The following is a 17,755-nucleotide window of genomic DNA, read 5'->3' on the forward strand; positions in this document are numbered from 1 at the left end:
TCATCTTGAAAGTGCTGGGGTCCCAAATGGGTGCCAGCTTGTATTCTGGCTGCTCCACTTCTCGTACTCCTTCCTGCTTGTGACCTAGGAAAGCAATGGAGGATGACCCAAAGCCTTGAGACCCTGTACCCATGTGGGAGACCCAGAAGAAGCTCCTGGCTCCTTACTTTGGATCAGCTCAGCTCTGGCTGTTGTGGCCACTAGGGGAGTGAATCAGTGGATGGAAGATCTTTGTTTCTGTCCCTCTTTCTCCATAATCATGATCTTCTTTCCAATAAAAAAAATAAATTTTACAAACCCTATTTATTTATTAATTTACTTATTTGTTTTGAAAGATTTTACTTGTTTATTTAAAAGAGTTGTGGGGAGTAAGGGGATGATGGGAAGCCAGAGAAAGGTCTTAACAACATGGCCAATTCACTCTCCAGATGGCCACAGTAGCCAACCAGAAACTAGTAGCTTCTTCCAGGTCTCTCATGTTGGTGGCAGGGGCCCCAACAGTTGGGCCATTTTCCTTTGCTTTTTCCAGGCACATTAGGAAGGAGCTGACTTGGAAGTGAAGCAGCCAGAGTCTGAACTGGTTCCTGTATAGCATGCTCATGTTACAGCAGGTAGCCTTACCCTCTGTACCACAACCCCTGCCTTTCAAATTTTTACTTCATTCTGAAAGATAACAAAGTTGAATGTTAAGTCATCCCAAATGATAGCTGTTTTATGAGACTATATAAAAGAAATGATAATTTAGGGTACTGTCAACATTTTTATGCACATAAAATGTCATTAATGGTAAAAATGCTGTTTACATTATGTATAATTGCTCTTGATTTTCATATAGGTGCATAAAATGTGCTTTCTTATGGGAAATATATACTGAATCCAAATATACTATAGTGGGTTTGAATTTCTTGGATCCCATCTGCTTTAAAGTATCACTAGTAATATCTTTGAGGTTTTCTTTGTTAAAATTTGTGGTTGTGGTTCCTTTTTTTGACTTCTTGAGCAGTATGTTGAAACTGGCACAGAACTTGTAGGGTCACATTTGAATTTTTGGCTTATTTGGGATTAGTCAATTGCTGCTGTGAATAATACCATATGGTATATGTTTTGAATTCCACATGATTTCTGCTTCAAAATTATGGCCATTGCCCTCACTTGATGCTTAATTCAGGTATTTGGAAAACTTGAGTAATGAGTTCTCCGACTGATCAATCTGTAATTTATTCCAGATAAAAGGGAAGATTCATTTCTTTACGTTGGAGCTATTTTAACACATTTCCATGCCAAATTTACAAGGTCTCTTAGAGGGTCAATCATGATATATTTGATGATAAAAGCTCTTCCATGTTCTCCTACCTGAAATTATGTACAGTACATTGTTTTAAAAAAAGGTAGTAATAGGGCCTGGCAGCGTGGCCTAGCGGCTAAAGTCCTCACCTTTAACGCCCCGGGATCCCATATGGGCGCCGGTTCTGATCCTGGCAGCTCCACTTCCCATCCAGCTCCCTGCTTGTGGCCTGGGAAAGCAGTCGAGGACGGCCCAATGCTTTGGGACCCTGCACCCGTGTGGGAGACCCGGAAGAGGTTCCTGGTTCCCAGCTTCGGATCGGCGCGCACCGGCCCATTGCGGCTCACTTGGGGAGTGAATCATCGGACGGAAGATCTTCCTCTTTGTCTCTCCTCTTTGTATATCTGACTTTGTAATAAAATAAATAAATCTTAAAAAAAAAAGGTAGTAATATTTGATTTGCCTCAGAAAGACTTTTAATATTGGAAAGACCAAATCAGTATTACTTGGATGTGTTAATAAGCTATAATTCCACTCCTCTTTACCTTTGAGGAGTAGTATTAGCTTTTCAAAGGTTTTTATTATTTTTAAAGTATATGATAAAAGAAAAATCTAATTAGATGGGGGTTGTGGTTGACTGAAGTATAGTATACTCTTTCTCAGCATATTTGATTCCAGAAACTTCCAAGCAAGGTGATAAGTCCCAGAAAATGTGTTCTGATCTTTTTTTATTATAAAGGACTTCTTTTCCTGCAAATAACCTTTAAAAAAATAGTTGAGAGTTTCATTATTGACATAATCATCCACTCACAACAGTGTATTGTTTCATCCTGGATAACAAACTGGGAATGATGATAAAACTCCAGCAAGATGGGGTCTAAGAGTGCTTCTCTGCCTTTACCTTCCATTTTCACAAGTCCACTCTCTTCTCTGACCCCGACATAAGCATGCGAGTCTGGGCTTGCTGGAGGCCAGTGCTCCTCTGTGTCCATGGGACTTGCTTTCTATGCATTCCCCAAATGACTCATCTTGCAGTACTTGCCAGATGCCTTCATCACTAATAACTGGCCTTCCTGTAATTACTGTATGAAAAGGCTGTCTGTGACCTGCTGGTTGGAGCCTGTTATCAGCTGCTTGATTTGAGTTCAGCCACAAGGTGTATCTTACACTGCTGACATGGAAAGACTGAGCTCTGTGATTTAGGCACAGACCACCCAGTGGACAGCTTCTTCCTTCTGACATGGCAGAGAACCCTAGATCCCCTGCCTTTCTCTCATGCTACATTAAGAGTGACCCATGTCCTGCCCAGGGTGTCATGGACTTAACACCGTCTCACACAGTGCATGGTAAGAAAAGGAAGATGATAATATTCAGTTTGCCTCCAGAGTTTTTTTTTCTTTTTTTTTTTTTTAACAGGGAGGACCAAATCAATAACATGTGAGTGTGCTGTAAAAACTGTAATTCTACATCCTCTTAACCTCTGAGGGGCACTTTTTACTTTCCTAATGTTTTAATTGGTTCTTTGAAAAATATGTAATAAAAGATAAACTGAAATCTTCTCAGAACCCACACCATGCTGTACTTCCAGGCTGCCCTTGAGGACACCTGTCCGTATGGTTATCAATGCTCTTGACTGTCCCCACTCCTCTCTAGAATGTTGCTGTCGGGTTGTGCATCTCCCTTTCTGTGCTGTGAAGTTCAGAGCATGAGCTGTGGCCTAATTACACAAGTAGGCCCTTTCCCGGTATTCATTTATTGAGTTCCAGATACTGCTGACTGCTTTGTGTGTGTCAGCTGACTTATCTCCAGCGTTTAGGAGGTGGAAAGGTTTAGAGAGCATGTATGGTTAACACTGTGATGCGTCAATTATTGGATCGAGCCGGGGAAAACAAGTAGATTGTTGGATGGCATCCACATTGGATAAGCTGGGTGCTAAGTGGAAAAGGAAACCTTCAAACAGACCTCCATATTTTGTGTAAAGAATCCTTTTCAGGCCTGGCGGCGTGGCCTAGCCACTGAAGTCCTCGCCTTGAACGCCCCGGGATCCCATATGTGCGCCGGTTCTAGTCCCGGCAGCTCCACTTCCCATCCAGCTCCCTGCTTGTGGCCTGGGAAAGTAGTTGAGGACGGCCCAAGGCTTTGGGACCCTGCACCCGCGTGGGAGACCCGGAAAGAGGTTCCTGGTCCCGGCATTGGATCGGCGCGTACTGGCCCGTTGCGGCTCACTTGGGGAGTGAATCATCGGATGGAAGATCTTCCTCTCTGTCTCTCCTCCTCTCTGTATATCTGACTTTGCAATAAAAATAAATAAATCTTTAAAAAAAAAAGAATCTTTTTCATCAATCAAAACCACTCAAGTAAAAACCCTTAGATGATTTCCTACATAAGGATTTTTTTTTCAAAGATTTTATTATTATTATTGGAAAGCCGGATATACAGAGAGGAGGAGAGACAGAGAGGAAGATCTTCTGTCCGATGATTCACTCCCCAAGTGAGCCGCAACGGGCCGGTGCACGCCGATCCGATGCCGGGAACCAGGAACCTCTTCCGGGTCTCCCACGCGGGTGCAGAGTCCCAATGCACTGGGCCGTCCTCGACTGCTTTCCCAGGCCACAAGCAGGGAGCAGGATGGGAAGTGGAGCTGCCAGGATTAGAACCGGCGCACATATGGGATCCCGGGGCTTTCAAGGCGAGGACTTCAGCTGCTAGGCCACGCTGCTGGGCCCCCTACATAGGGATTTTAAAAAATATATTTATTTATTCTTATTGGAAAGTCATATATACAGAGAGAAAGAAAGGCAAAAGGATCTTTTGTCCGCTGATTCACTCTCCAAGGCACCACAGCCAGAGCTGAGCTGATCCCATGCTAGGAGCCAGGAGTTTCTTTGGGGTCTCCCACACAAGTGGGCCGTCCTTGACTGCTTTCCCAGGTCCAAGCAGGGAACTGGATGGGAAGCAGGGCCGTTGGGATTAGAAATGGCATCCATATGGGGTCCGGGTTCATGCAAGGCGAGGACTTTACTACAAGGTATTGTACTGGGACCCCTGCATAGGGATCTTAAACCACCATCTCTGTTCCTGGGCACTGCTATTTCATTGCTTGTCAGACCTTAAGCCCCTTCCCATCCATACCTTGTTTCTTGCTGTCCCATGGATCCCAGTGATAACCGTCATAGCCATATACATTATTCTGAGTGTCTTACTCCATCCCAGACACTCCTGCAAGGGCTTTTCATATATATCTTTCTTATTTAGTCTTTTCAATAACTGAGTGGGACTGCTGTTTTATGATTCTTCTGTCACAAGTGAAAAGTTGAAGCATAGAGGAATTAAGCAATTATCTCCAACTCTACCCAACCAACTGTAGGACCAGGATTTGAATTCAAGCTGTCTAACCTAAGATCCCGTTTTCTTGCCATGTTTTCTTTTGTTTGCTGTTTGTTCAGCAAGTATTATTGATTTGTAATAGTACATCCATGGGCAGTGCAAAATATTAGAACCTTCATGAAGCTCTCATTTATGGAGGTAGGAGAGGGAAAATTAACCACCTTCAACACATGAAGAAATATAGAACTGTGTGCTAGGACAAAAACGAAGCATGGGCTGGAGCCAAGGGGTGAAATGGATATGCAGACTTTGTAAGTGGGTGATAGGCAAAATCTCGTGGCTTGCACAGAGGGAATGCTTGTCACCTTCCCACTGCTGGCCATGATTTCTTTATTCATCTCCAAACCATGCAGCCTGAGATCCTGACTCACTCGAAACGTACAGGGATCCACTTATTCCTGCTCATTTAGTCCTGGCAGCATCGAAAGTTTTGTCTGCAGAGGCAAGATTGAGTCAGCCTTGGGCTCTGCCCCTTCACCAGAGCAGCCTTCCCTGGCTTCAGTCTGTGGGGAGAGAAGGCAAAAGTTGGGGGGCAGCCACAAGGACATTGTGGAGACAAGGGAAGTAGGTCAGGCCTGACACGCAGATGTAGAGACAGCCTTTCTGTGCAGGTGCAGAAGAGATGGGTTGGCTCAAAGAGGACCGTCCCCACCAAGGCGTGAGTCCCAGGAGCAGCCAGACAAGGGGTGGGGAAGACACCAGGCAAGGGGCAACTCTCAGGATGGTTAGGGAAACAGCAGATCCTGATTCTTAGTGGAAGTCCAGGGCCTTAAAGATTTATTCATTTTTATTGGAAAGTCAGATTTACAGAGAGAAGGAGTCAGAAAGATCTTCCATCCAGTGGTTCACTCCCCAAGTGGCTGCAATGGCCGGAGCTGAGCTGATTCCATGCCAGTAGCCAGGAACCAGCAGCCAGGAGCTTCTTCTGGGTCTCCCACATAAGTGCAGGGTCCCAATGCTTTGGCCATCCTCCACTTCTGCTTCCCCATGCCTTAAGCAGAGAGCTGAATGGGAAGTGGTGCAGCTGGGACTCGAACTGGCATCCATATGGGATCTCAGTGTTTGCAAAGGGAATGTTAGTCAATTGAGCCATTGTGCCAGGCCCAGGTCCAGAGTTTTAAGGTCCTCCAGTCAAATATCCAGGGTAGGATATTTCTGGTGCCATTTGGTGTTGGCCATGGTTCTGACTTCCAAGAATAGGCCTTCTGACACTGTATGTGAGGGACCCTGCTGTCCTCCTCTGTCACACCTGTGCATCCTGACTCAGGGTGGCCATGAACTCGGGATGTTTTTGCTGCAGCATGGGGACCTCATGATTCCTCACTTTCCTTTTTCATACAAAAGCAACCAGCATGCCCTCTCTGACAGTGCTGCTGCCTGCACAACAGATTCCATCGGCTGTTTTTCTACCCGACCTTGCTTATTTTTATTCATCTGGCTACTTTATTTTAGGGCTTTGCAAAGCTTGTCTTGGCAGTAGTGACCTGTATTGTTTTATTTCTGGCTGCACACGGCTTTCATGTGAATGCTTCAATTAAGAAGCGGACGTGGGGAGTTCGTGGTGCTAGGCTTCCTGTTGGCTGCCTGGCTGTGCTGGCACCAAGATGTGCTGTGCCTGCCTGCCACTGCATGGCTGGATCCTAGATGGGGTTTCCAGCGAGAAGACACAGTGGTGGATTTGGGCTCGATGGAGGGAGCTGAAGATGTATATTGTTTTTTCTGGGTAAAATATAAGGGGCCTGATGAGAAAGACAGGGCCTTTCCCTTCAGCACAGAGCTGCAGCGTCTTTTTCATGCCTGCTTAAGCAGGCATCTGAAATGGGTCCATTTTTCTTCCTCATCTGATGAGATGTACGTGTGTGAACTGTTCTTGGATTGGAGTCTTTCCTAGGCCTTTCTGTCCTTTGAGATGGAGTCAGTAAGGGTTCAAGGTGGGACTTTGATGTCATGCTAATATGGTGTAGTCCTCAGCTCTGCTTTTACTTGCTCTGTATCCTTAGGTAAATTCCCTAACCTCTTTGGTCCTCAGCATCTGCTTTGTAACTGAACGAAGACAGTAGCAGCACTTGGCTCACCGGAAAGGGGTGAGGATAAAATATCACAGCCAGTTCAAAATAGCAAAGCTCCACCCCACACTAGATCTTTGGACCTCTGATCCTATCCAAACTAATCAAGGAAGCATTTGAACTAAGAATTGTACCTAGCAGTGGTTAATTCTGGAGTAGTTAAGATGGGGGGCACTGGTGGGATTCTGTTCTGGTGTCTGAACTGTATCTCTCCTGGGCATCACTTGTGTCCCTGATGATGCTGCCTGCTTTCACTTGGTTTTCATGGTGTCTTTCACTGACAGGGTTTCTTGTAGAGTCATGGGAATCAGCAGGACTCCTGGGAGACTCTGATGTCCACGTCACATCCTCAAGCTTCTAGCCACCATGCCCCGATTTTCACATTTGGTTTCAAAAGACCAAGCAAAAATTTGCTGAGGGTTCCGGTTTGCTAGCAGGGTTGAGAAATAGGAGATCACTATTATTTTGGAAAACATTTATTACTGAATTCATTAGTATTCCCTTACACTTAGATAAGCAACTGAGATTAACAGTCTTCTTATATCTCTTTTTAGCATTTTTCAATACTTCCTTACCTTTCTGTGTCTTAGCCTTTGCAAGGTCTTTTGCATCCTCAGAGCCACTTACCCCCCTGAGGGTGGTTGTCTTTCAACATCAAGATGCATGTTGCCTTCTTCCCATTTGCCATACCAAGAGCTCTGAGTGGCTTTCCTGAGCTGGAAAACCTTCGTGGCTCACAGCCTGAAGCATCTAACCTTTAGTAGGACACCCATACTGCTGCTCGGGCTCTGTTGCTTCTGCCTGAACTGGGAATCCACCTCTCTGTGAGCACCATGAACTGTCTGCCCTCTCTTCTCTTAAATTACACCCAAATCTTAGACTCTGCTCCCCCCTCCCTTTTCCCCCTTTTAACAAGTGGCCTGACCATTTCACTTGTTTTATTTCTTTGTTTTCTGGTAACAGGAAAAGGTTTCAACTCTCAGGCCAAATGCTGGCCCAGTTGAACTTTGGATTAGTAAAATGCAAAGAAGATTTTATGGTTAAATCTTCCTATAACATAGCTACAGGATACATCATAGTCTTGCATTATTCCTTGGGAAAAGGGTGGTCTTTTGGGAAACACAGTGCAGCTTTAGAGTGACTTGTGTGGCTTTGGGCAGGGACATGCGCTCCCTCGGGCTTCATTTGCTCACTGTTTGGTGACCCTGTTCCAGGCAGGTTTAGATGAACTGCCAGCTGTGCAGCTTCAGGGTCTGCAGTGTTGCAGGTGCGCAGTGCATGGTAACCATAATCTCCTGCATTTTCTCTATTTTCTCTTCCCTTTACCATGTGTCCAGCTCCCAATGTGTGCTTTGTAAAACCATTAATGGGGCGTCTTGCCTTATGGTTCACTTGGGGGTTTGTCTCCTTTTTACAAAGTTTGAGCAGCTTGAAAGTAAACCTGTGTCATTTTTCATTTTGGTGGATACTGTATATACACACTTTAAATGCTGCTGAATACAAAAATAAAGCAGCATATGGCTCATTCAATTAACAGGTCAGAATTTTTGTTCTGTTTTGTTTGTTGAACTTGAACAATGCTGATAAAGGCCACTGGTTTGATATGGACGTTAAATCAGCTATGTGCAGATTTCTCATACTCTTTCTTCTCTTTTCCTGTAGAAATGGACACAAACTCCAGAAAGAGAGAGGACCTAGGGCATAGAGGGATCCCCTCACTCACTCAGTGGACAAGCTGAGTAGGCCTGGCCAGGGCAGAAACCGTTGTTACTTGCTTGTAACTCATAGCCTACCTTCTTTCAGAAAAGGATTCTTAAAGAAGCACATACTGAATAGCACAGTTAACAAGAAGTTAAGGGGAAAGGTTGGGTCCAGTTTAAAAGGAGAGGGCAGATTTGGGTTTGAGCAGGTGTACCGCCTGCTGGCAGCAAGCAGGACTAATCCCACCTTTCAGGGACTGCCCAGCCCTGGGTGCAGCTCCTGCGTTTGGGCCAAGTTAGACTGCCACAGAAGCCAGCACAGGGTAGGAAAAATTGCTAAACTTTCCCCTCCACCCTGGAGATTCTGATGAAGAACGGGAGGAGAGCAAATAAAATCTGTACTGTAAATAGTGATAAGAATACTAGGCTCATACCTTAACTAGAACATTATTATTTTTTTAAACAAATTACAAATATTTTCGCCTTTAGAAACTTATCCCCAAATTTAAAACATCCTTAATTTCTATAAATGATTTTATAATTTTATTTCTCTTAAACCATTTACCTCCAAGTTTGAGAACAGCGTACTTAAAATTCAGATTACTGAGAAACATATTCTTATAGAACAGTGAACAATTTACTAAAAGGTTTTGCCAATATCTATTATGTTTGTGTTTTATAATATAAACTGATACCTAATATTACTATTATTTATCTATTACATGATTGATATAGCATATTTATAACTGCTGCTATTGTTCTAATAAAATAAAATCATTTAGATTTGTCATGTTTCTGCTTTAAAATGCTTAAATTCTGGATACCTTGACTTAATTACAGAAATATTAACTCTGAAACGTGTTTTAGAGTTGATCTGATTGTACATACACTCTGGGTTCGGAGACATAGACCCCTGAGTAACTTTGTCAAGCATTTTAGGTTGTTGTAGGCTTAGAACTTCTGTTCTCAGATTGTAGTGATTCTGCTACAGAGTTGATGATTTGCTGTCTATTAAGAAGCTTGTGGCTGTATGGCAGTGTTTTCTTAAAAATAAAAACTTACGTAACTTTTGTTTTTACTTAAAGCATTAGTGGTGGACATTTGGTGAGCCTGTTATGTTTAGTACAACTGCTTAGAACACCTGTATCCTACATTAACATGGCTAGGTTCCATTCCTAACTCCACTTCAGTCTTCCTTGCTATGGACACTCTGGGAGGCAGCTCTTGTAATTGAGTCTCTGCTACCCATATTAAAGATTTGAACTGAATTCTAACCTTTTGACTTCAGCCCAGCCTAGCCCCAGTTGTGTGGTAGACATTTGAATGGTGAACCAGCAGGTGAAAGAGATCACCTGTCTCTGTCACTGCCTTTCAAAGCAAGTGAAAGTTTTAATAAACATTGGTGACACTGAAAATAATGAAAATATTCCTACAATACAAAGATTTAGAAATATTTTATATCTATATATTTTGCATCTAATTGCACAATATAGTTCTAACAGTTCTCAGAAAAGTAAGATTAGAATGTGAACTGGGTTCCTCAGTGGAATTTTCTTCTTTCTAGTTGAACCTGAGGAAGCAACACATGAATTTTCTGGGCAAACTTCCAGCAGTTGTAGTCCATGGCAATCACCCATGTCTAACAAGGAGTGTCAGGAAGCAAGAACACAAGAGACTTCTGGAATTTTTTTTTCTGTTTAGGTTCTAAACATTCATGAAAGGGAGCTTTCTTCTATGTTTCCTTCTAACTTAATTAGAAGTACTTCACAGTTTTCTTTGGCTTTTTAAGGTATTTTCTCATGAAGTAAATTCCTTCAGTAGAAAAAAGAATAACAATGCTGATGGGAGGGATCTTTGCTTTATGCACACAATGATTATTAATTATATGTATAATCCTACATTGTTCAGGAATATTCCTACATTGATATATATTTCATAGCAAATGTAATGCCAAGGCATGGAAGGATCCACAGTGAGAAGCCTTCCTCTCATTCCTGTCCTAGACAGAGATTCTTGCTTCAGAAATAACCAATTTTACCAGTTTCTTGTCTAACCTTTCCAAGATAAAGTTTTTGTAGCCAGTACCAGAGTTGGTGGTTAGTAGATTAAGCCTCCATCTGTGGCATTGACATTCCCATAGGAGCACTGGTTCGAGTCCTGACTCTTCCACTGTGCTGATGGCTTGGGAAAGCCATATAGGATTGCTGAAGTACTTGGGCCCCTGAAGCCAGATGGGAGACAAAGAGGAGGCTCCTGGCTCCTGGCTTTGATTCAGCTCAGTTCCGCCCATTGTGGACCATTTGGGAATAGTAAATAAACAGGAGAAAGATCTCTCTTTCTCTGCTCTGTAACTTTACCTTTCAAGTAAAAATTACAAAAATAAATCTTAAAAAGATTTTACAGCTAAATATTTGTGTAAATATCCACTAGAAAACACAAACACTATGCACTGTTTTGTACTCTTCTATACAAGGCATTTTTACTATGTGTTGGAGATAGCTTCCCATTAGCCCTAACACAAAGGGCTGAATCATTCTTTTTAAGGGCTGCATAGTTTCAGTGTTCCATTATGGAATATGATCAATGTTAAATTCCAGCACGTGAAATTATTTTCATATTGACTGCTGTAATTTTAGTGATATTTATGATATTGACTAAGAGCAAATTAATATTTAACCAACTTTTACTGCTAATTAAAATGTATTTTGTCTTTTGCTCTTTCAAAATGCATTAAAAATATGTCACTTGGACATATGAGTGTATCTGAAGGTGAAAAAAGGTTTTTAGGGGGGTCTGATGCAGTAGCTCAGATGACTGAATCCTCGCCTTGCATGTGCTGGGGTCCCATATGGGCACCCATTCATGTCTTGGCTGTTCCACTTCCCTACCAGCTCCCTGTGCATGGCTTAGGGAAGAAGTAGAGAACAGCCCAAATCCTTAGGACCCTGGACCCATGTGCAAGACCTAGAAGGAGCTCCTAGTTCCTGGCTTTGGATCTGCTCAGCTCCAGCTATTGCTGCCACTTGGGGAGTGAATCGATGGATGGAAGATCTTTCTCTCTGTAAATATGCCTTTCCAATAAAAAGAAGCAAATTTTAAATTTTAAAAATAAAATTTGTTGAATTAAAGTGGTCATTTAAAAATTATGTGTAAGGTTAAATAACATGATATTTTGGTGTCTGAATGCAGGCATAGTGAAATGACATCTGTAGTCCTGAATAAATATATGCATCATCTTGAATAGTTGGGTGTGTGTGTATGTGTGTAAAGCACTGAAGTATCTACTCTCAGCAGATTTCCAGGACACAGTAAATATGATTAACAGCGGTTGTTTAATCAGTGTCCATACTTACTCTCCAGAATGGCCACTTCATACATTTTGATCAGGGGCTCCTCATTTCCTCTGTGTGTCGTCTGCATTTGTAACTTTGGTAAATATTCCTAAAATATGCTTCACTTCAGTGAAGGCTTAAGAGCCATCTGTAATCCTGTTTGGGCCACCTTCCTCTTATACGTCCATTGATCTCATTCTTACTGATTGTAGAAGCTCTTTATATGTATAAAAGGTTAACCTGTTGGATTTATGAGTTGTAGGACTTGTCATCATCACCATCCCTCCACTCTTGGATTATCATGTATGCTTAGAGTGGAGTTCTGTTTATTTTAAATGTGTTAGGTTTGGTGTTCATTTGTTAGTTTTATCAATTTTGTTTTATGTCATCCATGGAAAGGCCTTCCTTATTCCAAGATCATAAACCCAGATTTCTCACCTTGGCTCAGTGGCTAAATCCTTGTGCTGCAGGCGTTGGGATCCCTAATGGGTGCTGGTTCATGTTCAGGCTGCTACGCGTCCTCTTTGTCTCTTCTCTGTAAATTTGCCTTTCTGATAATATATATGTATTTTTTTAAATTCTCGAAACAAAAATTCTCACGTTTTGCCCTAATGTTGTCATGGCTTCACTCTTCATGCAGAGTCAGCGTTCCTGGTTATTGATTTCAAGTGCCGTCCAGTTTTGTCAGTTAACTGACCTTGCATCTTCTGCCTATTGACTTGAAATGCCACTTGGTTTGTCTGCTTCATTTCCTTAAATTTTTTGCTTTGCTTTATTTCTAGTGAACGTCCCATCTGTCTATTACGTTGCCTTATGTGTTTGTAACATTGAGCTGCTCCTTTTCATAACTCCTCTTTTTAGAGAGATCTTCCATTGTTTTGTATTTTTATTTTACTATGAGGCTTTACAGTTACCTTATCTGATTAGTCTGGAAGTGTTTTTTTGGAGTGCATTAAATCCTTTAAGATTTAATTAGAATTGACACTTCATATTGAGTCTCCTTGCTTAATTTAACTTTTGTGTTGCACTTTGAAGTTTTCTCCATGTAAATTTAAGTCTTTCAGCCTTTTTGCAGTGGCCATATGATAGGTTTCTGCTCTTACGTCAGTTTGTAAGTTTGCGTGTGAAGGCTTATGTCTTAGCATAATAATTTTGTACCCTGTATCTTTGTTACACTGTTAAATGGTTTGTAATAGATTTTCTGTTTGTACTCTTGGATTTTACAGAAAAGCAATCATACTATCTGTAAATAATGATAAATTGTCTTCTGCTTTCCAGTTTTATGATGCTCTTTCTCTAGTATCATAGTCTGGTCATCTTGTGAACAATGATAAATGTAAATAGTCATTGTAGTAGCAATATTGACGTTAGTGGTCAAACTTCTAGCCTTTCACAAGCTAGCAGTAATAAAAGAATTCTTCCTTTTCTCTCCCTGTCTAATGTGCATGTATATAAATTAGGAAAGGAGATACCCAGCAGTTCTGGTCGGTTAAGCAGTTGTGTAATGAGTACTGAAACACAGATGCAGTAATGCAGCCCAATGGGTGACTACAGTTCATAGTACCATATAATGAGCCAGGAGGGCTAAGCATGAATAAAAGATGAGGAAATACTGATCACCTCATTTAATCAGGCTACACTGTTTACATAGATTAAAATACTGCAGTGTGTCCTATAAAAATATATATGTGCTGCATGTTAATAAAAAAGACATGAAAAATAGAAGAAGATTAAATTTTGGAGAACTGATATGTAGCAATGAATGCACCACTTAGTAAAGTTCTTAGGGATCAAAATGCTTGAAAGGAGTAACTTTGATGGTATATAAAATACATCTTAATGAAAGTTCTGAAAAAAATGGAGTGAATGTAGTATTTTATTAAGTTTTTTAATACCCATGGAGGTTATTGTATGCTACTTTGTTCTGTTGGTGTGTTTAATTATCTTATAACATTGGGACTGGTGCAGTAGCCTAATTGCAAAATCCTTGCCTTTCATGTGCTGGGATCCCATATGGGTACCAGTTTGTGCCCAGCTGCCCTACTTCCCATCCTGCTCCCTGTTTGTGAACTGGGAAAGCAACAAGGGAAGGCCCAGAGCCTTGGGACCTTGCACCCACATTGGACAGCTGGAAGAAGCTCCTGGCTCCTGGCTTCAGCTCAGCTCAACTCTGGCTGTTGTGGCTGCTTGGGGAGTGAAGCAGTGGATGGGAGATCTTTCTTGTCGCTCTATCCCTCCTCTGTAAATCTGACTTTCCAGCAAAGAATAAATGAATATTAAAAAAAATGAATCTTTAAAAATTAAGTAATATAGTAACCTGTATTCCTACAATAAAAGCTGCTTATAGTATAGTAATGTTCTTATGTGTTACTCAATTCTGTTTGCTAATGTTTAAAGTTTGGAACTTATATCAGTAGTTAGTAGGGAAATGGGAATGCAGTTTCCCTTTTGTATACCTTCGTTATTAGGTGATTGTATCAATTTATACCTCACCTTTTTTCAAAGATTTATTTGTTGATTTAGAGGTCAGCCACAGGGAGACATGGAGAAACGGAGAAAGAGAGATCGTCTGTCTGCTGGTTCACTGCTCAAGTGTCCATAGTGGCCAGTGCTGAGCCGGGCTAAAACCAACAGCAGGAAAATCATCTAGTCTCCTACATGGGCACAGGGGCCCAAACGCTTGGGCCGTCTTCCACTGCTCTCCTAGGCCTTTAACAGTGAACTTGGTAGGAAGTGGAGCAACTGGAATTTGACCTGGTGCCTCAAGGGGATGCTGGCATCACAAGTGGTGGCTGTAGTGCTACACCACAAAAGCTTCTAATATTCACTTTTAAAGTAAGAATTTGGTAATGTTTCTTTTCATTATATCAGTTGCAATAGTTTAGATATTATCATGTGATTCCTTAAAATTTTGCTGCAATTCCCCCTCTAAGTCATTGGCCCTGTTTTTGTTTGTGTATTCATTTGTTGGTAAGGGAATCAGGAATGTACCTCTAACTTCCTTTTCTATCATGACATGGCACTGAAGTGTTCTTTGTTCCTTCCCTTGGTGAGGGTGGATGTTTAATATTATTGGCTGGGCATTTTCAGTTACTACTGATATAGGATGAGATAATCTGTTATTGTTTAGTTACTGTTTTGAAGAGTGGTGACTCTTCTTTATGCAGTGCTTTATGATGTCTGGCAGTCTTGTTGCCCATTCTGAGATTTAAATATTAAGGGTTATTCCATCATTTATTGTGGAGGTGGTGAGACTGTAAACCCATACTGGACATTTACATTGCTCTATAGACCATTATTATTGTTTTATACACTTGGCTGCTGGACTCCAGTTTTACTGGCGGCCACATGGCAGCGAGAGTTGGGTCTTAATAGGTATTAATTTGGGTCATGGAGTATGGTAGGTATGTAATTTTAAGAAATAAGATATTTAGAATTTTATGATGTGCCAAGGATGTGAAAGACATATTCCTTGGGTATAAAAATATATACCTCAGTTCCAGAGATTATATATATATAGTTAATTAGGCTTTGTAAGTGTATGTATTAAATTATATTAAAGAAGGGATTGTTTGGGGGTGATCTAGAATGCATAAATGAGTGAGTCTAAGTTAATTGTGAGGTACATTATGAAAGTCCCCTTTTCTGGCTTGGATGGCAAATTAAGAGACCTAGAATGTTTTAGCAAGCTTTTGGTTTCGTTCCCATGTATACCCTAATGTGGTGGAGAGAGTAAAAATTATGATGTTGTACTAAGAAGTGCAAAGAATCGATCATGTCAATTTAAATTTAATTTATGATATGAGAAAAATGCATGATTACCAAGATTATATGAGTTTGTTGAGGATTTATTGACAAAATGTCCTTTTCTTTTTTCACAGATTTATCTAAAAACAGACTGGTTGAAGTTCCAATGGAGTTGTGTCATTTTGTATCACTGGAAATTCTTAATCTCTATCACAATTGTATCCGAGTCATTCCTGAGGCCATTGTTAATCTGCAGATGCTGACTTACTTAAACTTGAGGTAGGCAATCTGTAAAAATTGTGTTCAAGTTCAATGAAGAAATATGAAATAAATTTGCTTTCATTTTTGTCCTTTTTCTTTCTTGGCAATTCCTTCAGCATTCTTTGAAACAGGCAGCCACAAAGATTAATGAAGAGGTACTTTTCATAATGAGTTTGTGGTGCCTTTCATGTGTTTTTGGTGCTAGGCTTGGTGCTAGGCTTTCCTAGTCGCAGCTGTGCTGGGCACTGGGGAGTGAACAAATAGATGGAAGACCAATCTGTCTGTCACTCTGTCTTTTCTGACCTTTCAAATCACGTGGAAAAGAATCAACTGACTTGATAAGCATTGTGGAGTTCAGACAGATTGGGAGTAAGAGAGAGTAAGTGGCAAGTCTTTAAGGTGTTCTTGGCGATATTGAGCCCAATCATGCTGAGGCTCCTGTAGAAAGCTAAGGAAGAACATTGAGCAACTCTAGCTGTGGATAAAATTTGCCATGATTACAGTCTGAGAAAATAGGTCAGTGTTTCTGAGGCTGGCTTAGTGCTGTGCTGTTATTGCTTGAGTGTGTCTATAACTCTTGGGTTAACACAGCAACACCCCTGGGTAGCCCTGGAGTTGGGAAAAATCATTTTATTTTAAGGTCTTGTGTTAGATTTTGTGGGTGGGTGGTGCTCTGGTCACATTGTGACTCCCTTTTGTCCAAAATCCTTGCATCATACCTGGGATTTCCGAAAAGAGAATGGAACTGTTTTACCAAGTACCTCTCTTCTATGGAGATAAGGCCATAAAGTTCAATTCTCACATATATCCTTCACTTACTGTCAGTAGCATCTTCTGTGTGCAGAGGGTGGCACTTGATTGTGCAGTGTTTTTGCTGTCTATGAAACATAACTTGACTTTAAAGTCAAAAGTCCCAGGGGATTTAAAGTAAACAAATCAAGCCTTGTGAAGCAGTGGATTAAACTGCAGCTTGTAAAGCTTGCATCTCAGTGTAGGAGCCCCAGATTGAGTTCTGTCTATTCCGCGTCTGATGCAGCTTCCTGTTGATGTACTTGGAAGGCAGTAGGTACTTGGGCCCCTGTTATCCATGTAGGACACCTGGACAGAGTCCCTGGCTCTTGACTTTAACCTGACCCAGAGCTGCCTACTGGGAGCCATTTGGGAAATGAAACTGCGGACGAAAGAGCTCTCCTCCCCACACCCCATCGCCTCTCCTGTCTTTTTTCTTCCCTTCTTCCCTTTCTCTCTGTTGCTTTGCTTTTCAAGTAAGTAAATAAATATATTTTTTAAATAAAGCTCAAAATTCATTTTGGGTATAGCAACACTTTATGACATTTAACAATACCAGAGAAATTTTGTCGGGTTTTTTTTTTTTTTTTTTTTTTGGTTGGTTGGTTATTTAGAATTAGGAGGCTTTTCCTGCCTTTTTTTGCGGCTAAAAACTTGGTTTTCGTTGCGTATCTGTAGGAATCCATATGTCTTTCATCAGGATTGAAAAAAAAATCCTAGGCATGTTTGTAAGCGGCTGAATTTCTTTTGCATCAATAAAGTGTATGTTACTGTTAGATGTTCTGGAGGCTTCTATTTCTAATCCTCACTTCAGATACAAATTCATCTGACCGTTTTGAATTTTTTTTTACTGTTTCTGTGGAATGGCAGCTGCGTTGAAATTGTCGAGGAGAGCCTGCCACGGTGGTGTTTGCAGATTGTGGTTCGGTGTCCCCCTGGGATAGCTCTCTTCTACTCCCAAGCCACAAAGGAGAACTAAGAAGCCTCAAGCCTGCAGAGCTTGCTGGTTTGTCTCCTCACTTTTGTCCTGCTGTGGCATCTTCATCCCGAGTACACCTGCTGCAAGAAGTAAATTGGTTTAACTTTAAAATGCCTTATTAAGTGTAAACTGAGCAACTTTTGGGTATAGATGACATTGTTCTTACAGGATACTACAACTTTTTAAAAACACTATATAATGCAATGAAA

The 17,755-nt window shown here is 41.3% G+C and overlaps 1 protein-coding gene across 3 annotated transcripts in view; it reads left to right on the forward strand.

Annotated features, from left to right (window-relative positions):
* LRCH1 (leucine rich repeats and calponin homology domain containing 1) overlaps positions 1-17,755 on the forward strand; it is a 205,813-nt gene that overhangs the window by 92,389 nt on the left and 95,669 nt on the right. For all 3 annotated transcript variants that reach the window (XM_058670758.1, XM_058670759.1, XM_058670760.1), the window contains exon 2: positions 15,652-15,796. In XM_058670758.1, coding sequence (XP_058526741.1) covers positions 15,652-15,796 — 145 coding nt within the window. The remainder of the gene's footprint in view (positions 1-15,651; positions 15,797-17,755) is intronic.

Source organism: Ochotona princeps, chromosome 12, assembly GCF_030435755.1.
Source record: "Ochotona princeps isolate mOchPri1 chromosome 12, mOchPri1.hap1, whole genome shotgun sequence".
Taxonomy (NCBI): domain Eukaryota; kingdom Metazoa; phylum Chordata; class Mammalia; order Lagomorpha; family Ochotonidae; genus Ochotona; species Ochotona princeps.